Source organism: Panthera uncia, chromosome B4 (genome assembly GCF_023721935.1).
Source record: "Panthera uncia isolate 11264 chromosome B4, Puncia_PCG_1.0, whole genome shotgun sequence".
NCBI classification, from domain to species: domain Eukaryota; kingdom Metazoa; phylum Chordata; class Mammalia; order Carnivora; family Felidae; genus Panthera; species Panthera uncia.
Genome location: NC_064809.1, coordinates 22,388,404 through 22,414,559, shown reverse-complemented (window position 1 = coordinate 22,414,559; position 26,156 = coordinate 22,388,404). Strand labels below are relative to the sequence as shown.

Sequence of the window (26,156 nt, the reverse complement as noted above, 5' to 3'; positions counted from 1 at the left end):
CCGCGGGCTCCCTCCCTTCCCGCCACCTCAGGCCACCCCGCCCGGCGCTGGCGCGGGGCCGGAGAGAGTCCGCGGCGGGCGCCCGGAGGGGGCGGAGGGGCCGCGCCCGCGTGTGCGGAGCGAGGGAGGGCCGGAGGAAGGAGGGAAGGGCACAAAGGCCGGCGGCGGGCGCCGGGGTCCGGCCGGCCGGCCGTGGAGGAGGGGCGCCTCCCGTCCGCTCATGAATATTAACCGAGCCTGCGGCCTAGCGCGTCCCGGCCGGGCCCGGCGCCCGGCCCGCGTCCCCGCTCCTGCTCGCTGCCGCGCCGCGCAAGCTGGGCCAGGCGGGCTGGGAAGGGTAAGCCCTCCGTTTTTGTTTTTTTTTTTTTTTTGTTTGTTTGGGGTTTTTTTTTGTTTGTTTTTTTGTCTTTCCCCCGGGTCTCCCGACACCTTTTTAAAAGTACATATTTGGGCCGCCCTTCCCGGGAGATCGAGATCACCGACCCGCCTCTGGAAGGGGCGGAGGAAATCGTGGTAGGTGGGTGGTGGTTTTCTTTTTCCTCTTTTTTTTTTTTTTTTTTCTCTTCCCTAGGTGGCCCCAGGGAAAGGGAAAGATAGCGTCGAATGGTAGTTTGGGGAGAAGCAAGTAAATAAAAGTTGCCCGGGCTGCGGCTTCGTTTCTGTCGCTCCGAAATAATGTCCCTGAAACGGAGCTGCTCCCGAGTCCCACCCGCGGCCGCGCACACCTCCCCACCCAGCCCCGCCGCGGGCCAAGCAAAACAGCCGCCTCCTCCGGGGCAGCCTCGGGGCGCGGGGGCGCCGGGTGCGGGCGCCCAGACTCCCCCGGCTCGCCTGCAAACGCCGGCCGAGCCAGCGCTGCCGGTCTCCGAGGCTGGCTTTTTGTTTTTATTTTTTTGGGGGGTGGTGGAGAGGAGCGAGCAGGGGTTTTGAAAAGTATTATTCCATTTTCATCTCGTGGGGAGAAAACTTCCGCTACGCCTAAGTGTCTGGGTGATGCTGGAGAGCGTAGACACTCTCTCTTCTGCCCAGAAAACACACTGATGAAAATGCACTTGGAGAAAAGGGAAATTCTTTCTTGAAGGCTGCACACCAACCAGGCGTGTTTGACGCAACCACCGTGCACTTCTGAGGCTTCCCTCTCTCCCTCTCTCTCTTTTTCCTGATTTATAGGAAATCAGGACAGTTTTCTCTAGGAGGATTATTTCCTCTTTCGTGCGTGAGGTCCATCAGCGTGGACCGAATAATCTTTCCAAGTGGTGGAAAGGCGAACTTGGTGTAGACATGTGGCAAGGCTAAGGTCAGCGTCTGGAGAAAGTTCATGCCCTTGTAACCATTCCCTGTTCCAGGAGAGATCTCTCTGGGAGCTGACGTTCCAGCCTTCGAGACCCACTCGGATTCCTCCTGGTCTGGGAGTCACGCCGAGGAGGAGGGGGACCGCGGTCTGCAGTTGGCCTCGTTAGCTGCCGAGAAGACCCATCGTCTTTGTTTTTCAAGTCTTGAGAAATGGACGAAGACGGTGAAGTCAGTTGAAGTCCGGAGAAATAAATCATCGGGGCGTTTTGAAGGGGCTTCATCAAAACATTTCATTCCCTGGCACGTTACTTGTTTCACCAGCCCTGCACCTCCGGGAGCCTGGTGTGGAATTCTTCCCTTTTTGGTGTGTGGTAGCATTCCTCCCCCCAATGTGGACTCCAAAGGGTTGGTCCCTTCTTTGTCATTTGAAATGAAATGATGGCCACACGTCGGACTGGGCTACCGGAGGGAGATGGTGACAAGCTCAAGGCCTGTGGGTCCCCCACGTGTGAGGTAAGTGCAGAGGCAGCATCTTGGGCCACTGGCCCGCGGGGTGTCCTGCTGGCTGGGGGGTCAGCTGACAGGCTTTGGGCCCTTTTGCACTGGTTTGTGGGAACGCCCCCGCTTGACCCTAGGGCGGTGCAGCCTTGCCCATTTTTGTTTCCAGGAACTTCCAGCCATTCTTCTGCAAGAAGGGTTTCCTCATTTTGAAATGCCCCATCATGCCCCATCACCTCAGACTTGGGAATTCTCCCCTTGCAGGTGGCTGGGAATACTTTGACGGGTGTCTTTTCCTTCAGTCCCCGTCCTCCAGCAGTTTTGGAGTTGGGCTGCTTACGGGGTGCCTTTGTGCATTTTCGTGTGTCCGTCGCCAAGATTTGCCCTCAGAGGTGGAGCGAGGGGAGCTGGTGACGCTTGTTGCCACCGGACCTCAGTCTCACTTTGGCTTTGATGGGTATTCTGGCTTACCGTTGGTGTGGACCTCTGTTCTGGGTAGAAAAACAGGTCTTTCCCCATGGACAGTTTAAGCACAGCCTTGGAAAGAAAAGATTTATAGAGTTGTAACTCCAACTCCCTGAAAAATCTCCTGCCTTTGCTGTCCTTTTATTTATGCCTGCCTTTCACTGCTCAGTTCTGTGAGCCGCCCCGGGGGGTCAGGTGGCTTGCATCGCCTTTAGCCCATCGCCTCTGGGAGGGCTCAGAAGATTCTGTGCCAGGCTTCCTGAAATTTTTTGGAGCAGGCAGGACAGAAAGCAGAAAATCCATTGATTTATTACACCCATGTACCCCGTTGCCTCTCGTATTCTTTTTTCTCTTCATGTTTGGAGTTCTGTGATGACTATATTGTGTTTACTTGGTTATTGGGGATTTCTGTAATTTGCTTGCTAAATGCGCTGAATTTTAAACTTTACTTTTGAGCCGTCTCTGTTTTTATTGACAGATGGGATAGATAACAGTAACATCCCCCAAAGAGCCTTTGCTCTCATTCTGTCATTTGTGCTTTGCAAGTGTTAAATTTTAACTTTACAGCCAGGGGTTCTAGTTCTGAGTGTGTGAGTTTTGGCATTTTGGTAAAAATGAGTCAGGGTAAATTTTTGTGTTTAAAGCATGCAGAAGAACTTGCTTCCTGTATCTGACTTCATACTGGATTAGAAAGTTTATGCAGAAAATACAGGGAGGTAGGCACAGTATGCCATTACTGCACAACTTGTTAGAACTGTAGGTTTGCAGTTAGGACCAGTGTTTTACTTTTTGACACCTGTAAACACCTGCTTGCAGGTAAAATGTGATTAAGTATAACACCACAATCCTCTGATCATGGTAAACCATAATAACTCCTTTTGGAAGGCCTCCCTACAACTTTGGTGATTGCTTAATGTGTATTGTAGTTACATAATAATATGTACTGTGGTCCCAAAGCCTTATTTGTCATTGTCTTGTGAATACTTTAATTAGCATGCTATTTGCATTATATTTGCAAGAACTAATGTTATTTGATTTTTTTTTTTTTTTTTTTTTTTTTTTTTTTGTCAGTTAAGGGTTGTCCTGAAACCAAGAATTTCTAATAGACACATCTTGTCCTTGGCTAGGAAGCAATGTTTCCAGTTGCAAACTTGGCTTATATTAACACTGACAGTTATGTATTTTTTTAAGGACTGTGAAATTTGTTTTCATTTGGATGTTACTGCTGGGATGGCCACATTATTTCTAGTTTGGGAAACAAGAAAACATTACATTGCCTGTATTTTGCTCATTTAAAGGTTATACACAGAACTTGAGTTTGGTGTTAAGCTATAATATTGTTTGGGTTTTTAAAGAATAGGTATATAGCTTACATTCTATGCGAAATAGAAATAAAGGGGCTATATGCTATCAGACAGCATCTTAAAATCTCAGGGTAAGGAGTAATTATTGCCTGTTTCATTGTTGTGTATTTAGCTCTCATTGATACTTCTGAAGCATGTTAAATCTCGTATTTATTAGTAATAAAATGAGACTTGCCACTGGAATACTTTGGGTTGATAGATAATTTAAGTCTTTGACACTGCAATTAATTTTTGTGTTTAATTTTATTAGAAGTATTACATTCTGAAGTAATACTGTCATTCTTTAAAAAATTTTAGAAACCGATAGCTATGTTCCTAAATGTGTGTTTGAATCGTAAATTGGTATGTGTTTTAACCTAAAAAGAGACGAGCATATATGTCTTAATATCGATGCTGTTGATCATCCAAGAAACTTAACTGTGCAGGACAGAAGAAATCGATGCAGTGAATTAATAGAAATCTCTGATTCAGGATTTATCTAATTAGCTAACTCCACTTTTTATAGATAAGGTCTATTGCTTTGTTGGAAAACATTCAGAAACTTCTTGTTCATCTTCTGTATTAGAATCTAATTGTGTTGATACATGAATAAATGTAAGCACCACTCCCCAAGAATATATCAGAAGGTTAAAAACCAAACAAATAACAGTCCTCTTCAAATAATGAATTGTGACAATTTCGTAGAATGTATTTAAGGATTGTGTGCTAAGGATAGCACAGTTCTCTTCATACAGAATTAAATACTTTAGATATCTGAAAATATGGTTTCCCGCACTCTGAGCCAGCTAAGTGTGCTTTGGTGTGTGTGTGTGTGTGTGTGTGTGTGTGTGTGTGTGTGTGTACAGCCTCATCTGTGAACTGTTCTGACAGCCAGCCTTGAGGAGCTTTGCTTACAGAATCACTTAGTTTAGATTTGGTGATCTGATCACCCCTTTCATACCTTATAGAGCTCATCCTTTAGGGTCCAGCTTGCTTTTTTTTTTTTTTTTTTTTTAAACCAAAGGCAAAAACTTTTTCCTCAGCTTTTTAGAGCACGTTATTTTTCCTATTTCTCATATTTATTTCACTCTGTCTGTAGGCCCTCGTGTTGCCCAGCGATAGAATTTTTAGCACTTTTCACTGCCTGTTATCAAGACAGGCTTATTTACTAATGCTAATTAATTTCTTTCATTTTATGGCGTGCTTCTTCATCCAGCCTGAGATTATCCTGTGACTACAGTGTACCATAGCTGATGAAAGACAATGGTTGGTTGATTTTGGAATGGTGTAAATGATACAGGAAGGCATTTTCCTGTGTATGAACTCACGAGAGTTCATCCTTTTGCTGTTCTTTCTGGAATACCTGTGCACTTTGCTTCGATCCCAGACCCCCTCGTTCCTTCTCAGGTGCTCTCCTGTTCTCTGTCTCTGTCCCTTCCTCCCTCTGCTTCTTCTTCCTCTGCTGCCCCTTTCATGTTGGCTTTACCTAGAGCCAGGCTCTTGCCATTCCTCTACTCCTCTCTTTTCTCCCTGGGTTTCATTTTACACTCTCCCATGGCTTTATTCTGCATGCTGGTGATTCTAAACTTACAGCTCAATCCCAGGTTTCATAGTTGATCTTCAGACCTATGGAACCTTTTGCCTCTTTACCAAACAGTTTTTTTTTTAATCCAAAAAAATGCCCAAAGGCATTTCAAATTTAACAAATTCGACTTCTCTTGCTGAGTTCCTTCTTTCTGTGAGTAGCAATGCCACCTCCTTATCTGTCCCCATCAAAGACCAGGTTAGCACCCTTGACCCTTCTCTCTCCTCATTGCTCCTATCCAAAGTCCTGTGGAGTCTGCATTTCAAATCCCACCGCCACTACCCGAGTTCAGGTCAGCGGCTTCTCACTTCCAAACTCCTTTCCCAGTTGCCCAGCCTTGTCACCAGCCAACGCTCTGCCCGTGCAGTCGTCAGAGTGCTCCTCCTCAACGTTCCCCTGTAGAAAACGGTTTTCGGGCTTCCCACTGCCTTTGGAAGAAAGGCACCTGTCCAGCCCTTCTCCTGTCATATGTCACCTCTTCCTACACTTCAGTACTGAACTGCTGTCAGGTCCGCTGGGGCAACACAAGTCTCTCCGTTTTGGGCCCTCACAAATGCTATTTTCTTTCACCCTTCCCTCCAGCTCCCCCTCCTCCACCTGCCACCCCTCCATGCCTGATTTTGACTCATCATTCTGGTCTTTTCTTCAATTTCACTTCATCAGGAAAGACTTTCCTGATCCTCCCAGGCTGGATTAGTGGCCCCCAGTGCGATATCCCCCAAACACCCTGTACTTTCTCAGGAATAGTCCTTACGTGTTTGTTTGTCTCTATTCCCCCCTGGACTGCAACCTCCATAGGAGCAGGTGCCATGTTTGTTTCTACTGTGTCTGGCTCATAGTAGGTGCTTAATAAATATTGTGGACTTAATGAATGAATACATAGGAAAGGCTTTAATTTTTATTCAGAGTTCATTTAGATTCCAGTGTATTGTACTGTCTTGATGATCTGCCTGCCTCACTGATCCCTCCTTCTCAGTCCCTGAAGTTTCCTCAACTTTCTGGCCTGCTAAATCTTCATCTATAGCAGGGCTCAGTTTGGCCCTCTTTTCTTCTCTCTGTGCTCAGTTTTATGGTTTTACTTATTATTAAAAGTGTTTTTTTTTTTAAGTTTATTTATTGATTTTGAGAGAGAGACAGCGCTAGTGGGGGAGGGGCATAGAGAGAGGGAGAGAGAATCCCAAGCATCAGACTCAAACCGTGAAACCGTGAGATCATGACCTGAGCTGAAACCAAGAGTCAGACGTTTAACAGATTGAATCACCCAGGTGACCCTGTTTTATGATTTTAAATATCGAGTGGGGTTCCATGGTGTGATGGTTAGCACTTTGGTTTTAAGTATCAAGTATATACTGATAATTCATATATACACCTATGAGGGAGAGAGAGAGAGAGAGTGTGTGTGTGTGTGTGTGTGTGTGTGTGTGTGTCTCGACCCCTGTTTGAATTCAGATTCCTGCATTCACCTGGCCACTCTGTCTCTTCTTGAATAGATAGTAAAGAGGCATGTCGAAAACCACTCCTGCCCACCTTCCCAGTTTTCTCCTCCTCTCAAGCACTGGCACTCCCACCTTCCAGGTCAGGCTTCTTGGAGTGATCTTTGGCCTCCCTCATGCATACCTTGCAAATCGGGTTGACTGTCTCTCAGCTTCAGTGCTTGCCGGCTTGGAGTCTGTTCTCCACACGGTAACCAGACCAGAGCAGATGGTACCGTCTCTCTGTACATCACAGGGTCACTCCTCTGCTCCCATTCCTCTGATGGCCTCTGATTTCCCTCCGGGTTAAAAGCCGAAGTTCTTCCATGCACAGTCCCAGTCTGCCCTCCCACCTCCCTGATCTCACCTCCTGCTACTTTCACTGTCCTCCCTCTGTACTAGCCCTTCTGGACTCTTGTATATACACACTGGGCATGGCATTCCCCAGAGCCTTCCCACTAGCTGTGCCCTCCACGTGGAACACTCTCCCCGCTCAGGCCTCTGCACGGCTCGTTTCCTTGTCTCCTTCAGGTTTTGCCTTGAGGTCACCTGAGTGTCGCCTTTGCTGACCGTTAGTTAGGTTTAGTGAAGGCCTCTCCCCTGTTCCATGACACGACCATCCCTCCTTCCTTGTTGTATTTTGCTCCCCTATCGCTTCATCTCCCTCTGACATAGCTTATCCATCTGATTTTGCCTATTTATTTGGACAGATCGTACATCTAGAATGTGTTCAGTGCAGTTTGTTTCGTTCACGTTGTATTTTCCGTGCCTAGAACGATGCCTTGCACATTATAGGCCCACAGACATTTTTTTTTTTCCAATGAGCGAATGAACGAGTGAATCAAGACTTAAGAAAAATTCCAAAGTGTTTTTGAGTTTATCTATGGGTACATAACATGTGAATGCTTAATTTAGATGAGACAGAAGTGTGTAGGGTGTTTTGTCTCTGAGACCTCCATTTCTGTTAGGACCAACTGCTGTTCACATTTTTGGTGCCTTTTTTCTTTGCATCTTTCTTTCCTTTGGGAAGCTGGTATCCAAGTAACAGTAACCCAGACAGTGTGCAGCAGAAATGAATGAAATGATTTGCACTAAGAGGTGAGATAATGGTAATTAATAGACTGGTGGATGGGGAATCAGGCTGGTGGGGAAACTATAAAAAGATAATATGTCTGTATTGGTGATCTTTTTTTTCTTAAAATGAATGGCCAGTGTATTAATGCTCTTTATTAAATATTGTTCATATCATAGACTTTTCATTGTAAGTTAAAATTGTTCACAACATTGACTATGACAAAATGTTAGCACTTGTTAGTTCTAGACGATGAGAATTTGGAGTGATATTATTTTTGTATTTTCTCTTTGTTGCCTGATTCCAAAACTGCAATAAGAAGACACCATTTACAGATTTTAAAAAATAAGCAATACGTTACTAGTCTTGCGAAAATTTGGTTTCTAGGAAACCTACACTGCTTAAAGTAATACTTAAATACTTTTTAAAAAGGATTCACACTACTCAAAACAGTACTTAATTTTTTTTTTTTTTTTAAAGCGTGTGTTTTTTTCCAGTGGAGGCCTAGGATTCACTCTAGGCTAGTTGTAGTACCATGTAATCTAACACCGTTATTTAAACATGTGTTCCTTTGTATACCTGAGTCTAGATGTCAGAATATCATTGTGTGTCAAAAGCTTTGTGCTGCAGATTGGGATTAAAGGTAAAGCCTGTCAGAATTAAGAATGGCAGCAGTCGCCAACAGCAAGTACGGAGGGACATTTCCGCAGGAGTCCGGATTTGGCTGTATTGAGTGGGACACATAACTAGATACAGGCCATCAACAAATGAGTACCCCGGTCAAAAGAAGATTTCTCCACACATTGTTCGTGTTCCTTAGCATTCGTTTCTTCCAAGCTAAACATTTTATGAAGTCCTTATTCCTTGATTACATAATCTCTGATCCTTCCTTCATTTCTGTCCTTTTGACCAGGTCAGATAATCTAGCAGGAAAGTGATAATTCAGTTTCTTTTGTTCTTTGCTCTGTGAAGGGACCTGTCATCTTATTATATTTAACAACATGGTGATTTAAGTATGAGCAATGCTAGTGTCGCTGAAGATGCACAGATGCTGTTATTGAATGCAGCTATCTTCTATTACAGAAAGACCATATGGTAGGCACTTGTTTTTCTTTCTGGTTGATGTGATTAGATTAGTAAAACGAAAGGTTAGTGGGCTTAAAGATTGTCCTGTTATTTATCTAATTTCAATTGACCAGAAAGAATTAAATATGTTAAATCTTATGAGCCTTCTGTAAGTTCTATTGGTCTGGAGTAGGAGGACATCTCCATTTAAAAGCTTAATTCTGGATTGTTCCCACCAAAATAGTTTTTTAGTTGAAATTGTCTTATTCTTAAAAAAACGAGTATTGTGCAAGTAGTTTACTTCATAAAAAAATATGGAAGATGGCCTTTTGTACTTCTAAAATTATCTGAAAGACAACTGGTTACCTCGTACTTAGGTTAAAGAAACTAAATGTGATGGAAATTGTTTTTTGTAAGTCCTCTTTTTTTCCGGTTATCTATTACTATGCAAGAAATCCTGCTGTGTAGATTTGTGAATAAGAGAATAGATCTAGAGCCCAAATTTGATATTTCTGAATATTCATCTGTTTGGGGGAAATTTTTTAGGCAGCCCAGAGCTAGCTATTACTACCAAAAGATGGCAAGTTAAAGAGCGTATTTACTTTTCCTTAGTCGCACCAGCTGCTGTTGAGTCTTCTATTTGATATTGGGTGTGTTTTTGATTCAGAATTGGTTTTTTTATTGCCTTTCCCTCTTGTATGTGTATCCCTGTTCTAGATCCACATCTGGCACAATTATGAGTAGTGCTACATACGCGACCTGCTCCTGATCCTGCAACTTCTTTTTCCTTCTTACAACCTAGTGAGGACATAGTCTCTTGACTTACACTCTTGTTCACTGCCTTAATCTTTAATACAACTTGACAGAACTTACATTCTTAGGAACATTTTGTTTTTCCTTTTTCTTACAATGTGGAGAGTATCCTTGAATGTCGATAGATGGAAAGCTGGACTAATGATTACATTTCTTCTGGATATGTCTTAGCTGTTATGATCTTGGGGTTATTGGCATCATTTTTTTTTGTTTTAACCTCAAGATATCTAGACATCTATAATCCCCAGCATTTTGATAATAAAGATTCAGTATTTAAAAGAATTTGTGTTAGCTTGGTGAAGGAGACCTACTTTCTCCTCTGGGTTCTGCATATTGGCTTCTGGAAACATATTACCTACCGAGTGAATGTGAGGGGAAGGAAATGCTCTGGGCACCTAGTTGAAATCATTTCTTTATTTTAATGCTTTTAGGAAATGTTTTCAATTTATTTTTTTTTCCCATTTAGTAATGTATTACTGACACCCTTCTCTGCCCATAGGGAAGATATATACAATTGACCCTTGAACAATGGACATTTGAACTGTGTGGGTCTAAAATGTGGACATTTTTTGACAAAGACAAGACAGTGCTGTAAATGTATTTTCTCTTCCTTATGATTTTGTTAATAACATTTTTCTCTAGCTTACTTTATTATAAGAATACAGTATATAATACATATCATATACAAAATATGTGTTAGTTGACTGTTTCTGTCATCAGTAAGGCTTCCAGTCAATAGGAGGCTATTAGTGGCTGAGTTCTGGGGAGTCGAAAGTTATACACAGATTTTGAAGTGTGTGTGGGTTGGCACCCCTTCTGTGTTTATGTGTCTCTGTAGATGGATGTGTGTGTGTCTCTCTAGATAGATAGATAGATAGATAGATAGACAGACGGACAGACAGACATATACCTAGACACACACACACATATGTGGATCTTACCAATTTTGTAAGTGCAGGAAAAGAAAATCACAAAGCACTGTACCAAGTTATTTTCAAGGATTGTAATATGGAAAAGAGATAAGATTTATTTTGTATGCTGTGAAGGGCAGAACTAAGGTCAGTGGATAGATAGATGAGCCAATTGATTGAGCTCAGTATTCAGAAGAATTTTTTTTTTTTTTTTAATAGAAGGTAACTGAAATTCAATGTGTTCTTTGCAAATAGAATGACCTTCACTTGGGGGAATAACAGACAGAATTCCTGCTTTGGTAGGAATTTAAGTCAGACCAATCTGGGTGATCGTTATAATCACTTGCATAACTTATAAAACTACAGATTTTTGTTCCCACCATTAAGCTAATGAATTAGAATCCCTGGAAGTGAGACTGAAAAGCCTTAACTTTAAAAAAGATTCCCTGGTGACCTTCCAAGTTTGAGAACAACAGGCCTAAATGACATTCATAGCTCCTTCCAAAGTCTGAATTCTTATGGTACCCTGATTTTGGAATTTTTCTGACCAAATTGAAATCAGTATAAAGAAAACAGGCAGAAATATGGAGACAGAATTTAAATGACTAAGCCAGTGAGCACTTCAGGATTAACATTACAATTATTTTCTTCTATTTGTAATCATATATATTTCTACAGGTCATTGGTATACCAAAGTAATATTCGTTTCATATAAAATAAACTTTAAGTCAAAAGAGCACTTTAAAATTCAACAGTGAGATAGTCCCACTTTTTTGTATGTTATATTTTAATCAGAAGTTACCATTTTAAAACTGATGGAATTCTGACTCTGGTCATATTGAAGCTATTGTTACCTTTTAGCTGTATTATAAAAGTAATTTGTTTCATGTCATTGACAGAAGGGTATATTTGAGCAAGTAACTGGTAGAATAATTTCTTTTGTGCATCGTATAATCATTTGTTCATATTAACTCTGTGTCAAGACTAGGAAAAGTTACAACGGCAGAAAACGTATATATACACATTATATCTCTATATATGTGCTCTTTCATATATATCATTCATGTGTATATATGGTACTCTTTATCTGAGTATACATCCTGAAGGGTTTCAGAAAGCATTCTAACATAAGTAATAATTATTAACAGAATGATTCCCTCTATATACCCTTCCTCTTTTAACACTAGCCCCTGTTCTGTCTGTCCATTGAGTCCGTTTTGTCTTTCAATCTCATGGACTATGAGATGCACTAGTTATCCACATTGTGTTATCACAATGCAAATACAATGTAAGCTAATTATAGAGTCCAATTGCTAATTCTGCAAAAGAAGCAGGATTTCTTGAAGTCATTGAAAGTAATGTTGGAGAAGGAGCAAAGCCACCGACCGGGATGATCTGACAGAGTGAGACCAGTAGACAAATGGAGAAGGCATAACGGAGGTTGATAGGCATCTCAAAGGAGAATGATTTGAATTCACAGGATTAAGAGAAGCCTTTGAGAAAACTGATGTCCTTGAATGTCATGGCAAATATGCGATGTATTTCTTTTCTTCTAGGAAGTGATGTTTATCTTAGACCCCATGGTTGAATCTCTGTTTGCCAAGAAATACTAAAAAGCAGGTATGAATACATCAATAGAAGAAGGAATAGCAGTGGTGAATGGACTTCCTTTGCTTTCTTTTCCTAGGTAAAGACTGTTTCTGAGAGTTAATAGGAAATCCAAACTTCACTAGTTGCCTTTGATGCAAAGCTGTTTAAACGGAGGTCCAGGGCTTGCTTCTTCAAAGGTCCTGCTGTTACAGTAGTTGTTAGATGCCCAAATATTTTAGGGTTCTGAATATTTTAGATACCTTGGCCTTAAAATTTTTTTTTAAGTTTATTTATTTATATTTTGAGAGAGAGAGAGCACAAGCAGGGAAGGGGCAGGGAGAGCAGGAGGTAGAGAATCCCAAGCAGGCTCTGCACTGCCAGCATGCATGGAGCTCGATGCTGGGCTCAAACCCACAAACCATGAGATCATGACCTGAGCTGAAATCAAGTTGGACACTTAACCAACTGAGCCACCTAGGTACCCCAATGCCTTGGTGTTTTTAATCCCTTTATTGAAGTATGATTGACATGTAAAAAGCTGTACATACTTAATGTGTACAGCTCAGTGAGTTTGGGGATAAGTATATACCATGAAATCATTTCCTCCATTAAGGCTATAAACACAATCATCACCTCCCAAAGTTTCCTCTTGCCCCTGTATTATTGCTACTGCTATTTGTACTATTATTATTATTGTTATTTTTGTGGTAAAACCCGTTAAATTAAGATCTACTGGGGCGCCTGGGTTAAGTGTCCAACTTCGGCTCAGGTCATTGATCTCACAGTTTGTGAGTTCGAGCCCCGCATCGGGCTCTGTGCTGACAGCTCAGAGCCTGGAGGCTGCTTCGGATTCTGTGTCTCCCCCTCTCTCTGCCCTTCCCCTGGTTACACTCTGTCTCTCTCTCTCTCTCTCTCTCTCTCTCTCTCAAAAAAGAAAAAAAAAATCCATCCTCTTAGCAAATTTTAAGTGTCCAGTGCAGTATTGTTAGTTATAAGCACTGTGCTGTATAGTAGAACTCCAGAACCTTGCATAACTGAAACCTTGTACCCTTTGACAAGGGTTACACTATACACTATAGACTTAGTGGGAGAGACTAGGTGTCATTGGAATCTCCCTTGGGGTGGTATGAATCAAATAGAATCCCTCGCTGAAGATATTGACAAAACCTCATTTCATATTCATAGTTCATGGTTACTAGAACTGCATCTGCTCTAGATAAGAGATAATGCAAATTCTCTTCAGTTTAGAGGAACTTGGAAGAGGAATCGTCTTTCCCTGTTTACTCCTTAGCTTCTGTCACCACTCTCGGCTGCCTTTAATTTGATCATCATAATCTTTTATCTAACTCTTACCTTGAACTAGTTGCTGAAACACTATGTTTGGATCAAGCGGGATCTCTAGGAAAAAAGGCCGATACTTAAGGCTCTGAAATTTTCGTATGTCTTTAGGATGCATAAGGATACCAAAAACATATGGCTTAGAGAGTGAATACTACTGGATTTTGCCAAGCTATGGTGAAATGTTTAGCAGATTTTTGACAGTATGTCTTTTCTAGTTGGCTTTGAATTGACAGCGGACCAGATAGCAACTTTATGTCAGTCTCTGGAAAGGATTTCAAACTTTAGAAATCAGTTTGTGTGATTAAGAGGGAAAACAGAAGATACTGATATCAGGAATAAAAGAGGGGACATCATTCAGAGCCTGCAGACATTTAAAAAGATGAAAAGGGGATATTATGGACAACTTTATGTCTGTGAATTTGACAGTTTAGATGAAATGGGCAAATTCTGTGTAAGAATTCTGGTACCCGTTCAGATTTGTTTGCGTTTGTGGGGGGTGTGGGTTCCCACCCCAGGCAATTCTCCAACACCAACTAGGTGTCCTACAGTTCTACTCAGTTCTGACACTGTGTACCTGGAGATAACATCCTAGCATCAGATCATCAGATCTCACAGATTAAGGGCTCATTCCTGGAAGATGGCCCCCTCCCTTCAGCTGCCAGGTTGTTGCCTAACCCACCAGCTGTAGATGGCTGTAGATCAGAGGTTCCTACAACCCCCTCCTTGGGTTCGATTAGTTTGGTAGAGTGACTCACAGAACTCAGAAAACCATATTACTGACTAGATCACTGGTTTATTTTAAAAGAATACAATTCAGGCACAGGCAGATGGGGGAGATGCCTAGGGCAAGGTGTGGGGCAAGGGCGTGGGTATAGAGCTTCCATGTCCTCTCTAGGTGCACCACTCTCCCCAAATCCTCACGTGCTCACCAACCTGGAAGCTTTTGAACCCCATCCTTTTGGGTTTATAGTGAGGCTCCATTACATATGCATAATTGATTAAATGATTCGCCATTGGGGAATGATTCGAACTCCAGCCCTCTCTCTTTCCCTGAGGTCAGAGGGTTGGGACTGAAACTTCCAAGTCTAATCACAGGGTTGGTTCTCTTGGCAACCAGCCCCTATTCTTAGGTGCAGTCCAAAAGTCACCTCATTAACACAACAAAAGACACCATTGTTGCTCTCCCCACTTAGGAAATTCCAAGGGTTTTAGGAACTCTGTGCCAGGAATGGGGATGAAGACCAAATATGTATTTCTTATTATAAATCATAGTATCACACCTTGGGAGATACAAATTACCAAAACTGGCACAGGAGAAATAAAAAAAATCTAACTAGCGTCATAAATGTTAAAGAAATAGAATTTGTAATGAAAAACCTCCCCACAAAGAAGACTGCAGATCCTGATGGCTGCACCGACAGAGTCTATCACATGTTTAAGAAAGAAATCCTACCAATACTATACAAACTCAAAACACGAGGTGGAAGAACACTCACCCTCTCCTTTTTATGAGACCCAGCATCAGCCTGGTAATAACTAGACAAAAACGTTAAAAGGAACGTTCAGACCAAGAACCATTATGGCTGTAGATAGAATTCTTAACGAAATGTTAGCAAGTCAAATCTGTCAGTATATGCAAAGGATAATAATGTCATGATTAAGTGGGAGTTATCCCAGAAATGAAAGCTTGTCATTTTAACATATTAATAATGAACAAATTTAACAATTTAACATAATACAATTAAGGAGAAAACTCATATGGTCATCATCTCAGTAGATGCAGAAAAAGCATTTGACAAAATTTAACACTCATTCCTCATAAAATCTCTCAGAAAACTGGAATATAAGGAAATTTACCCAATTTGATAAGGGAATTTTATGAAAAAAGCTCCAGCTATCATACGTGGAGAAATCTTGAATACTTTGCTAGCAAGGTTAGGAAGAGGGTGAGGATGTCTGCCCTCAGTACATCTATTCAGCAACGTACCGGAGTCCCTACTTAGTGTAACAAATAATGAAAAGGAAATGAAGGAAGGAAAAAGGGAAGGAAGAAGTAAAACTCTTTATTTGCAGACAACATGATTGTGCACATAGAACTTTGTAAGGAATCTACCAAAAATACTTTCTAGAACTAGTAAGTGGATTTTGCAAAGTCACAAGACACAAGGATACAACGCTACTGTGCAGAAATCAGTGTATTTCTATACATTGAACAATTGGAAAATGAAATAAAAACATAGCCTTATTTTAATATCTTAAAGACAACCTAAATATGGAGAGATACCCTATGTTATGGATTGGAAGACTCAATATTAAGATATGACTTAGCCACAAATTGCCAAATAAATCCAGTTCAATCCCAGTTAAAGTTCTAGCAAGGCTTAACAAAAAATTTTTTTATAAATAAACAAGTTAATTCTAAAATTTATTTGAAAATGCCAAGGACACAGAGTAGCCAAAACTGTTTTGAAAAAGAGTAGTTTTATATTACTTATTTCTAATACTGTTTTATAATGTTGAAAGCTACAAAAATAGAGACAGTATAGAATTGGCATAATGCTAGATCTGTATAGCAGTGGAAGGCAGTGGAGAGTTGGGAGACCCTTGTGTGTGTATTTGATCATTTGAATTCAGTGAGGTTATTCAGGTGGTGCTGGAACAAGTAGATATCCATATGGACAAACATGAACCTTTACCTTACATCCCACAGAAAAATCAACCCTAAATAGATCACTGACATACATGTAAAAGCTAAGACAATAAAACTTCTAGCAAAGAACAAAATATGTATGACTTTGGGGGTTAGACAAAGAGTTCTGAGACAGGACACAAGAAGCACTAACCAGAAAAGAAAACAAAATGATAAATTGGATTTCATCAAAATTAAAACCTTTTGCTCTGTAAAGCACCGTTAAGAGAATGAAAAGCAAAACCACAGGTGGGGAGAAAATATATTTGTAAAACATATATCTGATCAAAGACCTGCTTCCAGACAACCCAATTTTTAAAATGGGGAAAAGTTGAACTACTTTTATAGAAGATACAGGAACTGTATTTCAGCACATGAAAAGATGTTCAGTGGTATCAACCATTAGGGGAAAAAATGCAAATTAAAACTACAATGAGCTACCACTGTACTCTTATTAGAAAGCTACACATAAGAAGAATAAAAGTACCAAGGGTTGTTGGGTAGGTGGGGCAGCCAAACTCTTAAACATTGCTGAGAGGGATGTAAAATGACACAGCCATTTAGGAAAATATTTCGGCACACATTTGTCATGTGGCCCACTCCTAGGTACTTACCAAGGGAAGTGAAAACCAATGTCCTCAAAAAGACTTGTACATTAATTTCATAACAGTTTTATTCATAGTATTCCCAAATTTGAAGCAACCCCAAATCCATCAATAAATAATGGTATATCCACATAATGGAATGCTGCTCAGAAATTTAAAAAGAAGTATTGATATACTCAACAACACAAATGAATCTCAAAATGTTGAGAAAAAAGAAGCCAGACTTGGAAGAGTGCATAACGTCTGATTCTACTTACGTAAAATTCTAGAACTGAGTAAACTAAGCCTTAGTGACAGAGCGCAGATCACGGGTTGCCTGGAGCTGGGAGGGCTTTGATTGCAAAGGAGCATGAAGGGAGTTGGGGTGATGAAAATGTTCTTGATTGTATGCTGGTTGTGGTTATATGGGTATCTATAGTGGTCAGAATTCACTGAACTGTGCATTTTATAAGGGTGCACTTTCTTGTATATAAATTAAACTTCATCAGAATTTATGTAAAAGGAAAGCAGTTTGACAACACCAGATTTTAGTTAGGATGTAGAGCACAGTGACCTCTGCTACACTGCTGATCAGAGTGTAAAATGCCACCATATTTTTAAAAACCTTTGTCATTTTCTTATCAAGTTCAACATATACCTACTTTATGATCTAGCATTTTCATTCCTACGTAATTACCCCCAAGGGAAATAAAACACACGTTCACACAAAAGGCTTGTTCAGGAATGTTCATAACCGCTTTACTCAAGATAGCTTCAAACTAGGAACAACTCAATGTCTATTAATAGGAAAATAAATAGATTTTCATGTATTCCTAGTGTGGAATACTTTCTGGCAATAAAAAGCAGCAGGCTGTGTGTGCATGCAGCAATATGGATGAATATCAATATAATGAATAGCACGATGGATGCACATTGCCTCTGTGGGTAAAGGGGATGATTTCCAGAATGACTGGGACACACGGCAAACTTCCTGGGGGTGATGGAAATGTTCTGTCTCTTGAGGTTGGGGGGAATTACTTAGATGCATGTGTTTGTAACGTGCCATATACACTTAAGAGCTATGTTTTATAAGAGTTAAACATTGGAAATGTTTAAATGTGTAAATATTTATGCCTCAATGAAAATATATGAAAAATGCAATTAAGACACTGCTTAAGTGAGCAAGACACTGCTCATGTGAGCTGCACACATTGTTCTAAAACCAGAACAATATGGAGATTAGGATGTCACCTGCAGAAAGATGACACACACATTGGTGAAGTAGTCCATATTTTTTAAAAAATGCAAAACAAGGAAAAAAATTAAATATAATGAGAAGTTAATGAGAAGTTAATGAGAAGTTGTCTTTCCTCACTCTCAAATCCTCCAACTATATGTTTTAAAAAGAAGGAAATCAAAATACTTTTAGCTTCTGTGATTTCTAAGATCTAATTCCAAAGCTTTTTTTTTTTTTTTTTTTTGAGAATGGTCAGGGAGAGAGAGTTGCTGTACCTTTCAGAAAGTTGACCTCTTAAACCTTTAATTTATAGCCCTAACATCATATCATTACATCATATCATTGGACTTCTCTTATCCTCCTAGGTAGTTCGGAAAAATTCTTAAGTTTTGTTTTTTGATAGAGAAAATTTTTTAATTTTTATTTTTTTCTTAGTTGTAGCTAACATTGAAAACTTAAAGATAGTTGAATATGAAAAATTATTGAAAAACTACATGTTCTGTAGATTTTAAGTTGCAAAATGTTGATATGTCTTGGGTTTAAGGAGACTGGCATACAACTATTAGGCAATTTAATTTTATCTCAGCCTTTAATTTGTTTTGGAAGCCAACATAAATAAGTAAACTTCTCTGAATTCAGTTTGTAAAAAAAAAAAAAAAAAAAAAAAAGGTCGTTGATTTGTTCGCTTATGACAATTTTGTACTTAATTACTGTAGTACTAGATTCTTATGTAGGTAAGAGCCTATGTTGTAATGTTTCCCTTAGTTATGATCAGTAATTAGAGTTCATATTTTCTTCTTGGTTCAGAAGTTTTTGATTAACTTTTTTTATTGTGGTGAAACACACATGAAATGTGTACCATTTTTACATGTACAGTTAAGTGCATTAAATACAATTCACTGTGTTGTGTAATGATCACTGTTTCTAGAACATTTTCATAATCCTGCACAGAAACTTTGTACCCATTGAGCTGTAACTCCCCATTCCCCTAACCCCTAGTAGCCTCTATTTTTTTTTAAGTTTATTTATTTATTGTGAGACAGAGAGCACAAGCAGGGGAGGGGCAGAGAGAGAGGGAGAGAGAGAGGATTGCAAGCAGGCTCCGCGCTATCAGCGCAGAGCCCAACACAGGGCTCGAGCCCATGAACCGTGAGATCATGACCTGAGCTGATATCAAGAGTCAGACAGTTAACCGACTGAGTCACCGAGGAGGGGCGCCTACTCTATTCTATGTGTAATATGAATTTTCCTGTCCTAGATAGCTCATATAAATGGAATCATACATTATTTGTCCTGTTGTGCCTGGACTATTTCACTTAGCATAAAGTTTTTAAGGTTCACCTATGTTGTAGAACGCATCAGAACTTCATTCCTTTTTATGGCTGAATGATATTCTTCTGTATGTGCATAGTGTATTTTCTTCTCCATTCCTCTGTTGATATGTACATTTGGGCTGTTTTCGCCTTGACTATAGTAATAATGCTGCTGTAAATATTGGTGTACAAGTTTCTGTTTGAACCCCTGTTTTTAATTCTTTTGATGATATACTCAGACATGGAATTGCTGGGTCATATAGTAATCCTGTGCTTAACATTTTGGGGAACTGTTGAACTGTTTTCCACAGTGGCTGACCATTTTACATTCCTACCAGCAGTGTATGAGCCTTGCAGTCTCTCCACATCCTCACCAGTACTTGTTATCTGATATTTAAAATACTACTTTTTTAAAAATCGTAGCCAACCAGCATATGGATGAAGCGAAATCTCATTGTGGTTTTGATTTGCATGTCCATAATGACTACTGATGAGCATCTTTTCATGTGCTTCTTGGCTGTTTATCATCTTTGAAAAATGTCTGTTCTAGGTCTTGGCCCATTTTTAAATTGGGTGTGGTTTTTGTCGTTAACTTGTAGGAATTCTTTATATTCTGGATATTAATCCATTATCAGGTATATGATTTACAAATATTTTCTCCTGTTTTGTGTGTTTTCTTTTTTACTTTCCATACGGTGTCATTTAATGTATCCGATTTTTAATTTTTATGAAGCCTAATTTATGTTTCCCTTTTGTCACCTATGCTTTTGGCATCATAATGAAGAAACTGTTGTCAAATCCAAGGTCATGGAGAATTTCCATGTTATCTTGTAAGACCTTTATAGTTTTAGCTCTTAAATTTAGATTTTTGATCCACTTTAGGCCAGTTTTTCTATATGGTATAAGGTAAAGGTACGACTTCATTCTTGTGGATATCCAGTTTTCCCAGCACTGTTTGTTTGAAAAACTATCCTTTCCCTATTGAATGGTTCTGGCACCTATATTGCAAACGAATTGCCCGTATATGTGCGGATTTATGTCTGGGCTCTCTCTATTCCATTGGTCTATATGTCTAGCCTATACTACAGTGTACCAGTACCACTGTTGTAGTTTTATAATAAGTTTTGAAATTGGGTTGTGTGAGTCTTCCAGCTTTGTTGCTGTTGTTGTTGTTCTTCTTCTTTTGACATTACTCAGTACTCGACATAAGTGCACTCTTTAATCCCCATCATCTATTTCACCCATCCCCCCACCCACCTCCCCTCTGGTAACCATCAGTTTGTTCCCTACAGTTAAGAGTCTGTTTCTTGGTTTTCCTCTTTGGTTCCCCCTCTGCGTGTTTGTTTTGTTTCTTAAATTCCACATCTGAGTGAAATCATAGGGTATTTGTCTTTCTCTGACTGACTTATTTTGCTTAGCATTATACTCTCCAGCTGTATTCATGTTGCAAACGGCAAGATTTCATTCTTGTTTATGGCTGAATAATAGTCCACTGTGTGTGTGTGTGTGTGTGCGTGTGTGTGTGTGTACCACATTTTCTTTATCCATTCATCTATTGATGAACTCTTGGGCAGCTTCCATAATTTAGCTATTGTAAATAATGCTGCTATAAGCATAGGGGTGCGTGTATCCTTTTGGATTAGTGTTTTTGTATCTGATTTTTTTTTAAAAGCTAGGGTCTAGGTAGCTGTGAGTAGCTGTTTACAAAGTCAACCTGTATAATCTGTTGATTCTCACAAGCAAATTGGCCACTGGACCCCCAAGAAAGAGTAATGTTGGTGATAGTATTTTTTAAGCTTTCCTCTTTAAAGAGTTAAATCAGATAACAGTTCTTATTTGAAATATTTTAATGTGTTCTGGTTCTATAGACATCTTTATTTATTTAATCGTTGTTTCTGCTAATCTCCTTCCTCTACTGTTTTATAACCTGTAAGCTCCTGGAGGTTTTATGGTGATGGTTTTGCTTTTCTGCAGATAATATGAACAGGCAAGGTCAGGAAAAAGTGAATTTGTTTCTGTTAGATTAACTGTGTATATTTCTAGAAGATTTTGTTGGCCAGGATGGTCTCAAACCTCTATTTGGAAGAGAGCAAAAATACAACCATCAGAATAGATCTCCAATAGCTGGAAGTAAAAGAGTAGTTAAGCCTTTGCAAAAGGTGATATGGCTGTTAAAGAGCTGTGACAGTTTATTTTTTAAAGTTTATGTATTTATTTTGAGAGAGAGTGAGCATGCAAACATAAGCAGGAAGGGGCAGAGAGAGAGGGAGAGGGAGAGGGAGAATCCCAAGCAGGCTCTGTGCTGTCCACGTGGCGCCCCATGAGGGGCTTGAACTCAGGGAACTGTGAGATCATGACCTGAGCCTAAACCAAGAGTTAGATGCTTAACTGACTGAGCCACCCAGGTGCCCCAAGAGCTGTATAGTTTATACTTGTTTTTGCCTAAAAATACATAAATCAGAAAAAAGTTAATTAGCGCTTTGACTTCTAGCATGCAATATTTATTTATTTGTCTCCAGTTTTGAGTGTCACAGTCTTTCAATATTTTTTATTCCTATTGCCCTTTATGTGTTTATACTATGGGCATTGACTAGCCTTTTATTTAATCTTTTTTAATTTTTTATTAAAAAAAATTTTTTTAATGTTTATTTTTGACAGAGAGAGAGAGAAAGCATGAGTGGGGGAGGGGGAGAGAGAGAGGGAGACACAGAATCCGAAGCAGGCTCCAGGCTCCGAGCTGTCAGCACAGAGCCTGACGTGGGGCTCGAACTCACAGATGGCGAGATCATGACCTGAGCTGAAGTCGGACACTCAACCGACTGAGTCACCCAGGCGCCCCAGCCTATTTAATCTTAATATACTTTTTGTAAGTGCTAGGCTGTAATGCCTGTTTCCTGGAAACATACAGGGAGATAAAGTAGATTTTAGATATTTTTTTAGGGTTTTAAGAGTGAACACTGAACCCTTATTAAGTACCTTAACATTTATTATGTACCTCATTTAACCCTGACAGTCACCATGTATCAGATATAAAAAGTGTGTTTTTGAGGAAAACTTGAAGTTCATTTAACGCTGAATCACCATGGCAGGACTTAAAGCACATCTCCTTCTTCCACGTGTCTTCTTACTGTCCACCAAGAGCCAGATGGGGCATTTACTCAAGCCAAATGGCCGATCCGTTGTCCCTTGAATATATGGGAAGTCTGAAGTGTTTTCATGTCTGATCTTGTTCATTTTGCCTGAAATGCCTTTCTCATGGCTTGTCGTTTATGTTAATTCCCACACTTCCTTCAAAATTTGGCTCAGGGTTTATCTGCTTGTAAAGCTTTCTCTGACCTCAGTGACCCTAGGTGAAGCTGATGTTCCCAGTTCAGGGTGGATGGTCTTGCTTTCTGTGGTCTTCTCCCCCCGCTTCTTTTTTTTTTTTTTTCTTTTGGACTCCTGCTGCCTGGTTACCCTCAATTCCAGTGTTATTTGTACAGATCTGTAATCCAAAGTCGTTGTGTTTTTCAGAATCCAGAAGTCTTCAGATTTTAGAAATTTAAGATGATGCAGGTTCTGGGACAGCACCCCGCTATCAGTAATTTCTGCTGACAATGTACGAATATTTATCCTATAGGGAATAAATAAAAGCTTAGAAAGAGCTTTGTGTCAGGTCATGGAAGGGCAGATTTTGCCATTCGGTGAGTTACAAAATATGTTTTGACTATCAGGGTTGTTTGAATTTCAGAAGTGTCAATATGGGATTATAGATTAACTAATTTTTTAGAAGTATGAACCAATATGTTGTAAAAAAAAGTAGTGATCATATGACTTTATGATTTTTTTTGCTTAATTCTTTCCCTTTACTTACAGAAATGATCAGTTCCCTGGTCAGCTTTCAAAGGTGACCTATATGTATGTATTTCTGTATTTATCTGCCTATCTCGTATTATTAGCTGACAAATGCAAACATAGCTCCTACGTTTCAATTTTTATACTGGCTCCAGTTATCCCATTTTTGACCAGTGGTAGCCTCTTCAAGTTTTCAACTGAGTCCATGAGACATGGGCCCGTGTGGTTTTCTAGCTCATCTTTTATGTACATTTCCTGCCCAGGACCTTAGAACCAGCCATTTCTCTAAGAAGTCCTGCTTTCTTTTAGTGGTGAATGGTATTTTGAGATCACGTCTGGATCTTGGGAGTGTTCCTTGCCCCTGGGTTTCAGTTGTTTATGATCCTTTTCATATTAGCTTTTTTTATTTTGAAATAACTTTAGACTCACAGAGAAGTTGCATGATAGTGTAGAGTTGTGGTAGAGTCTTCACCCAAATTTCTTTCATGTACATCTGAAGTAACCATAGGACAGTTGTCAAAACCAGAAAATTAGTATTGCTACAATATTACAATTGAAGTATACACTGTGTTTAGGAATGATTGATAAAAGCTTGATTATAGTTGGACCTTGAGTCTCTGAGTCTTTATTTATGTATTATTACTTATTTTTGGTATGTGCTTCTGTGCAGTAGCTCTTAACTAATAAGATCTATCACTCACCTGGGAACTTTTGGACATCAGATGCCTGTAACTTTTCCTTCCCCTCTCCCAGAATTTTTCAGAATCTCAATATGGGGATAGAATAGTATAGGTATTTGGGGATTTTGCTAGAATCCTGTCTGTTTCAACAGCTTAATGAGATCATTCAGGAAGGAAGCATTTTGTGTTTGGCTCACAATTGGTGATAATGACCCTTTGGTTCCTAGGATAAAAGTTAATCTTTTTGTTTTGTTTTAAGTTTATTTATTTATTTTGAGAGAGTGAGCCTGTGCTGGGGAGGGGCAGAAAGAAGGGGAGAGAGAGAATTCCAAGCAGGCTGTGCACCGTCAGTGTGGAGCCCCATGTGAGGCTCGAACCCATGGAACCGTGGGATCATGGGCCTGAGCCGAAACCAAGAGTCAGGTGCTTAACTGACTGAGCCACCCAGGTGCCCCTAAAAGTTAATCTATCTTAAAATGATTCACATTTGATGCTTCTAGTGCCAGAGATTTCTATTATACTTAGAACCATCCTTCAACATTTATTAACACATTCAAAAAATATTAATTGAGTACCTTCTAAGTGCCAGACATGAGGAAACACCAGTGAAAAAATCCAGACATGGTCTGGTCTGTGCCTTCATGGATATACATGGATAATGAGAAGTACAAACAATTGAACACATAATTTTAATAGAATGCAATGAATATTATCTTAGGAGAAGAGTGGGTAGCTGTGAAAACACAGAACAGACAGACCTCACCTAGTGTAGGGATCAGGGAATGTCTTCCTGGGAAGATTGTTTTTAGTCCGGTAGGAGTTAGCTAGGTAGAGAGAAGAATCTTCTGGCAGAGGGAACAGCCTTAGTCTTTGAATATGCCTAGTGGCTACAGCTAGAGAGAATTTCTAGTATCTTACTGGAGAAAAGAGTACAAGACCAAGGAAGGAAAAAAATCTAGAGGCGAGCAGCAGCCTTTATTGAATCTTTTCAAAGCATTCGGGTTTTCATAGAAATAGCAACTCTCATTTTTACTCCTGTTTCATCAGTTTGTATATCATCTAAGGTACATAACCACAGTAATACAAATAAAACCGACATAAAGAGGTGTGCAAAAACAAACTGATTGTGTTGAGCGTGCATCTCATTTGGTGGGAGCGGAAATGAAGTGGCTAGAGACTGTCTTCCCAAACATAAGAGTTGAGTTGCCATGGGCCCAGCCAGGGTTCATACAGCAGGAATTGAGGATTTTGGTTTGTCTGGTAAGTCATTTAGGCAGAGGTCAATTAAGCCAGTGTGTACTATAATTATAGTTTGGGAAATAGATGAGCTCATTGAGAGAGATGAGAGAAAAGAGCCAAGGTCAGAACCTTAGGGAACACCACCAATTAAGGAAAAGATAGAGGAAGAAAAATCAGCTAACGATTTCAAGAAGAACTAGTTAAAAACAAGCTTTCCAGGAGCCTTTGAATCTCATCCTACTTAGACTCTTAGCAGTCTTGCAACTTTGTTTATCTGTTTAACCTGGCTTTTGGCAAGCTTATTTTGCCCTGAAAACCTTTTTTCACTTAACTAATTCGTATTCTGCGTCCTATGGAAGAAGTAGGAACAGTTTTTAGGAAACACTGCCACAGGCAGAAAGGAACCAGGAAGGGATTTAGGTGGGGTAGTCATACGATTAGTGTGTAGTTTCAGAGATTGTTTTTGGTAGTCCTCTGGAGGTGGGATTCCAGAAAGGAGTGGGCCAGGGTGTTTGGGAGACCAGCTAGAGGCCCTCGTGGTAAGCCGGGAGAAAGCCGATGGGGTCTGAATTTAGGCAGTGATAGTAGGAATAGCAAAGGGGCCGATTCACACGTTTTAGTTGAAAAGACAGGATTTGGTGACAGATGTGAGAGGTAAGGGAGAGGGAGTCTAGGATGGCTGGTTTCTGTTTCGGTGACCAAGGGGATGGATTGTGCCACCATACTGCAGATGAGGGACACAGAGCTGGTGTGGGTTGTGATGGGGAGATAATGAGTCCAGTTTGGGACATGTAGTATAAGGCATCGAGGTATACGCACTTTAGTATAAGGCATCGAGGTATACGCACTTGACAAGAGTTTAGACGTGAGATGGGGGCTTGGGAGAAAGGGTGGGGCCAAAGAGAGGTTTGCAGGTAATTCATACTTACAAAATCATGGGTCTGGAGGATGACATCATGGAGGGACAGCATAAGAGATGAGAGGTAGAATTCTAATGTGGACAGGAAGGAAGCCCATCTTAAGAATATTAATAACCATTACTTATTAGGGGTCTGTTAAACACTGTTTTAAGCATGTTACATATGTCATTTTATTTCATACTAGAACCCCCATGAGGGCAGGTGTTAGTATC

General features: G+C 40.1%; 1 protein-coding gene and 1 pseudogene across 1 annotated transcript in view; both read left to right on the top strand.

The window, feature by feature from the left end:
• The first annotated feature begins 1,727 nt into the window (after window positions 1-1,727).
• ARHGAP21 (Rho GTPase activating protein 21) overlaps window positions 1,728-26,156 on the top strand; it is a 137,419-nt gene continuing 112,990 nt past the window's right edge. The window contains 1 exon segment of the mRNA XM_049624712.1: window positions 1,728-1,806. Within this exon segment, the coding sequence (XP_049480669.1) occupies window positions 1,729-1,806 (78 nt within the window). The 5' untranslated portion in view covers window position 1,728.
• LOC125920530 (uncharacterized) lies at window positions 17,918-18,017 on the top strand (annotated as a pseudogene).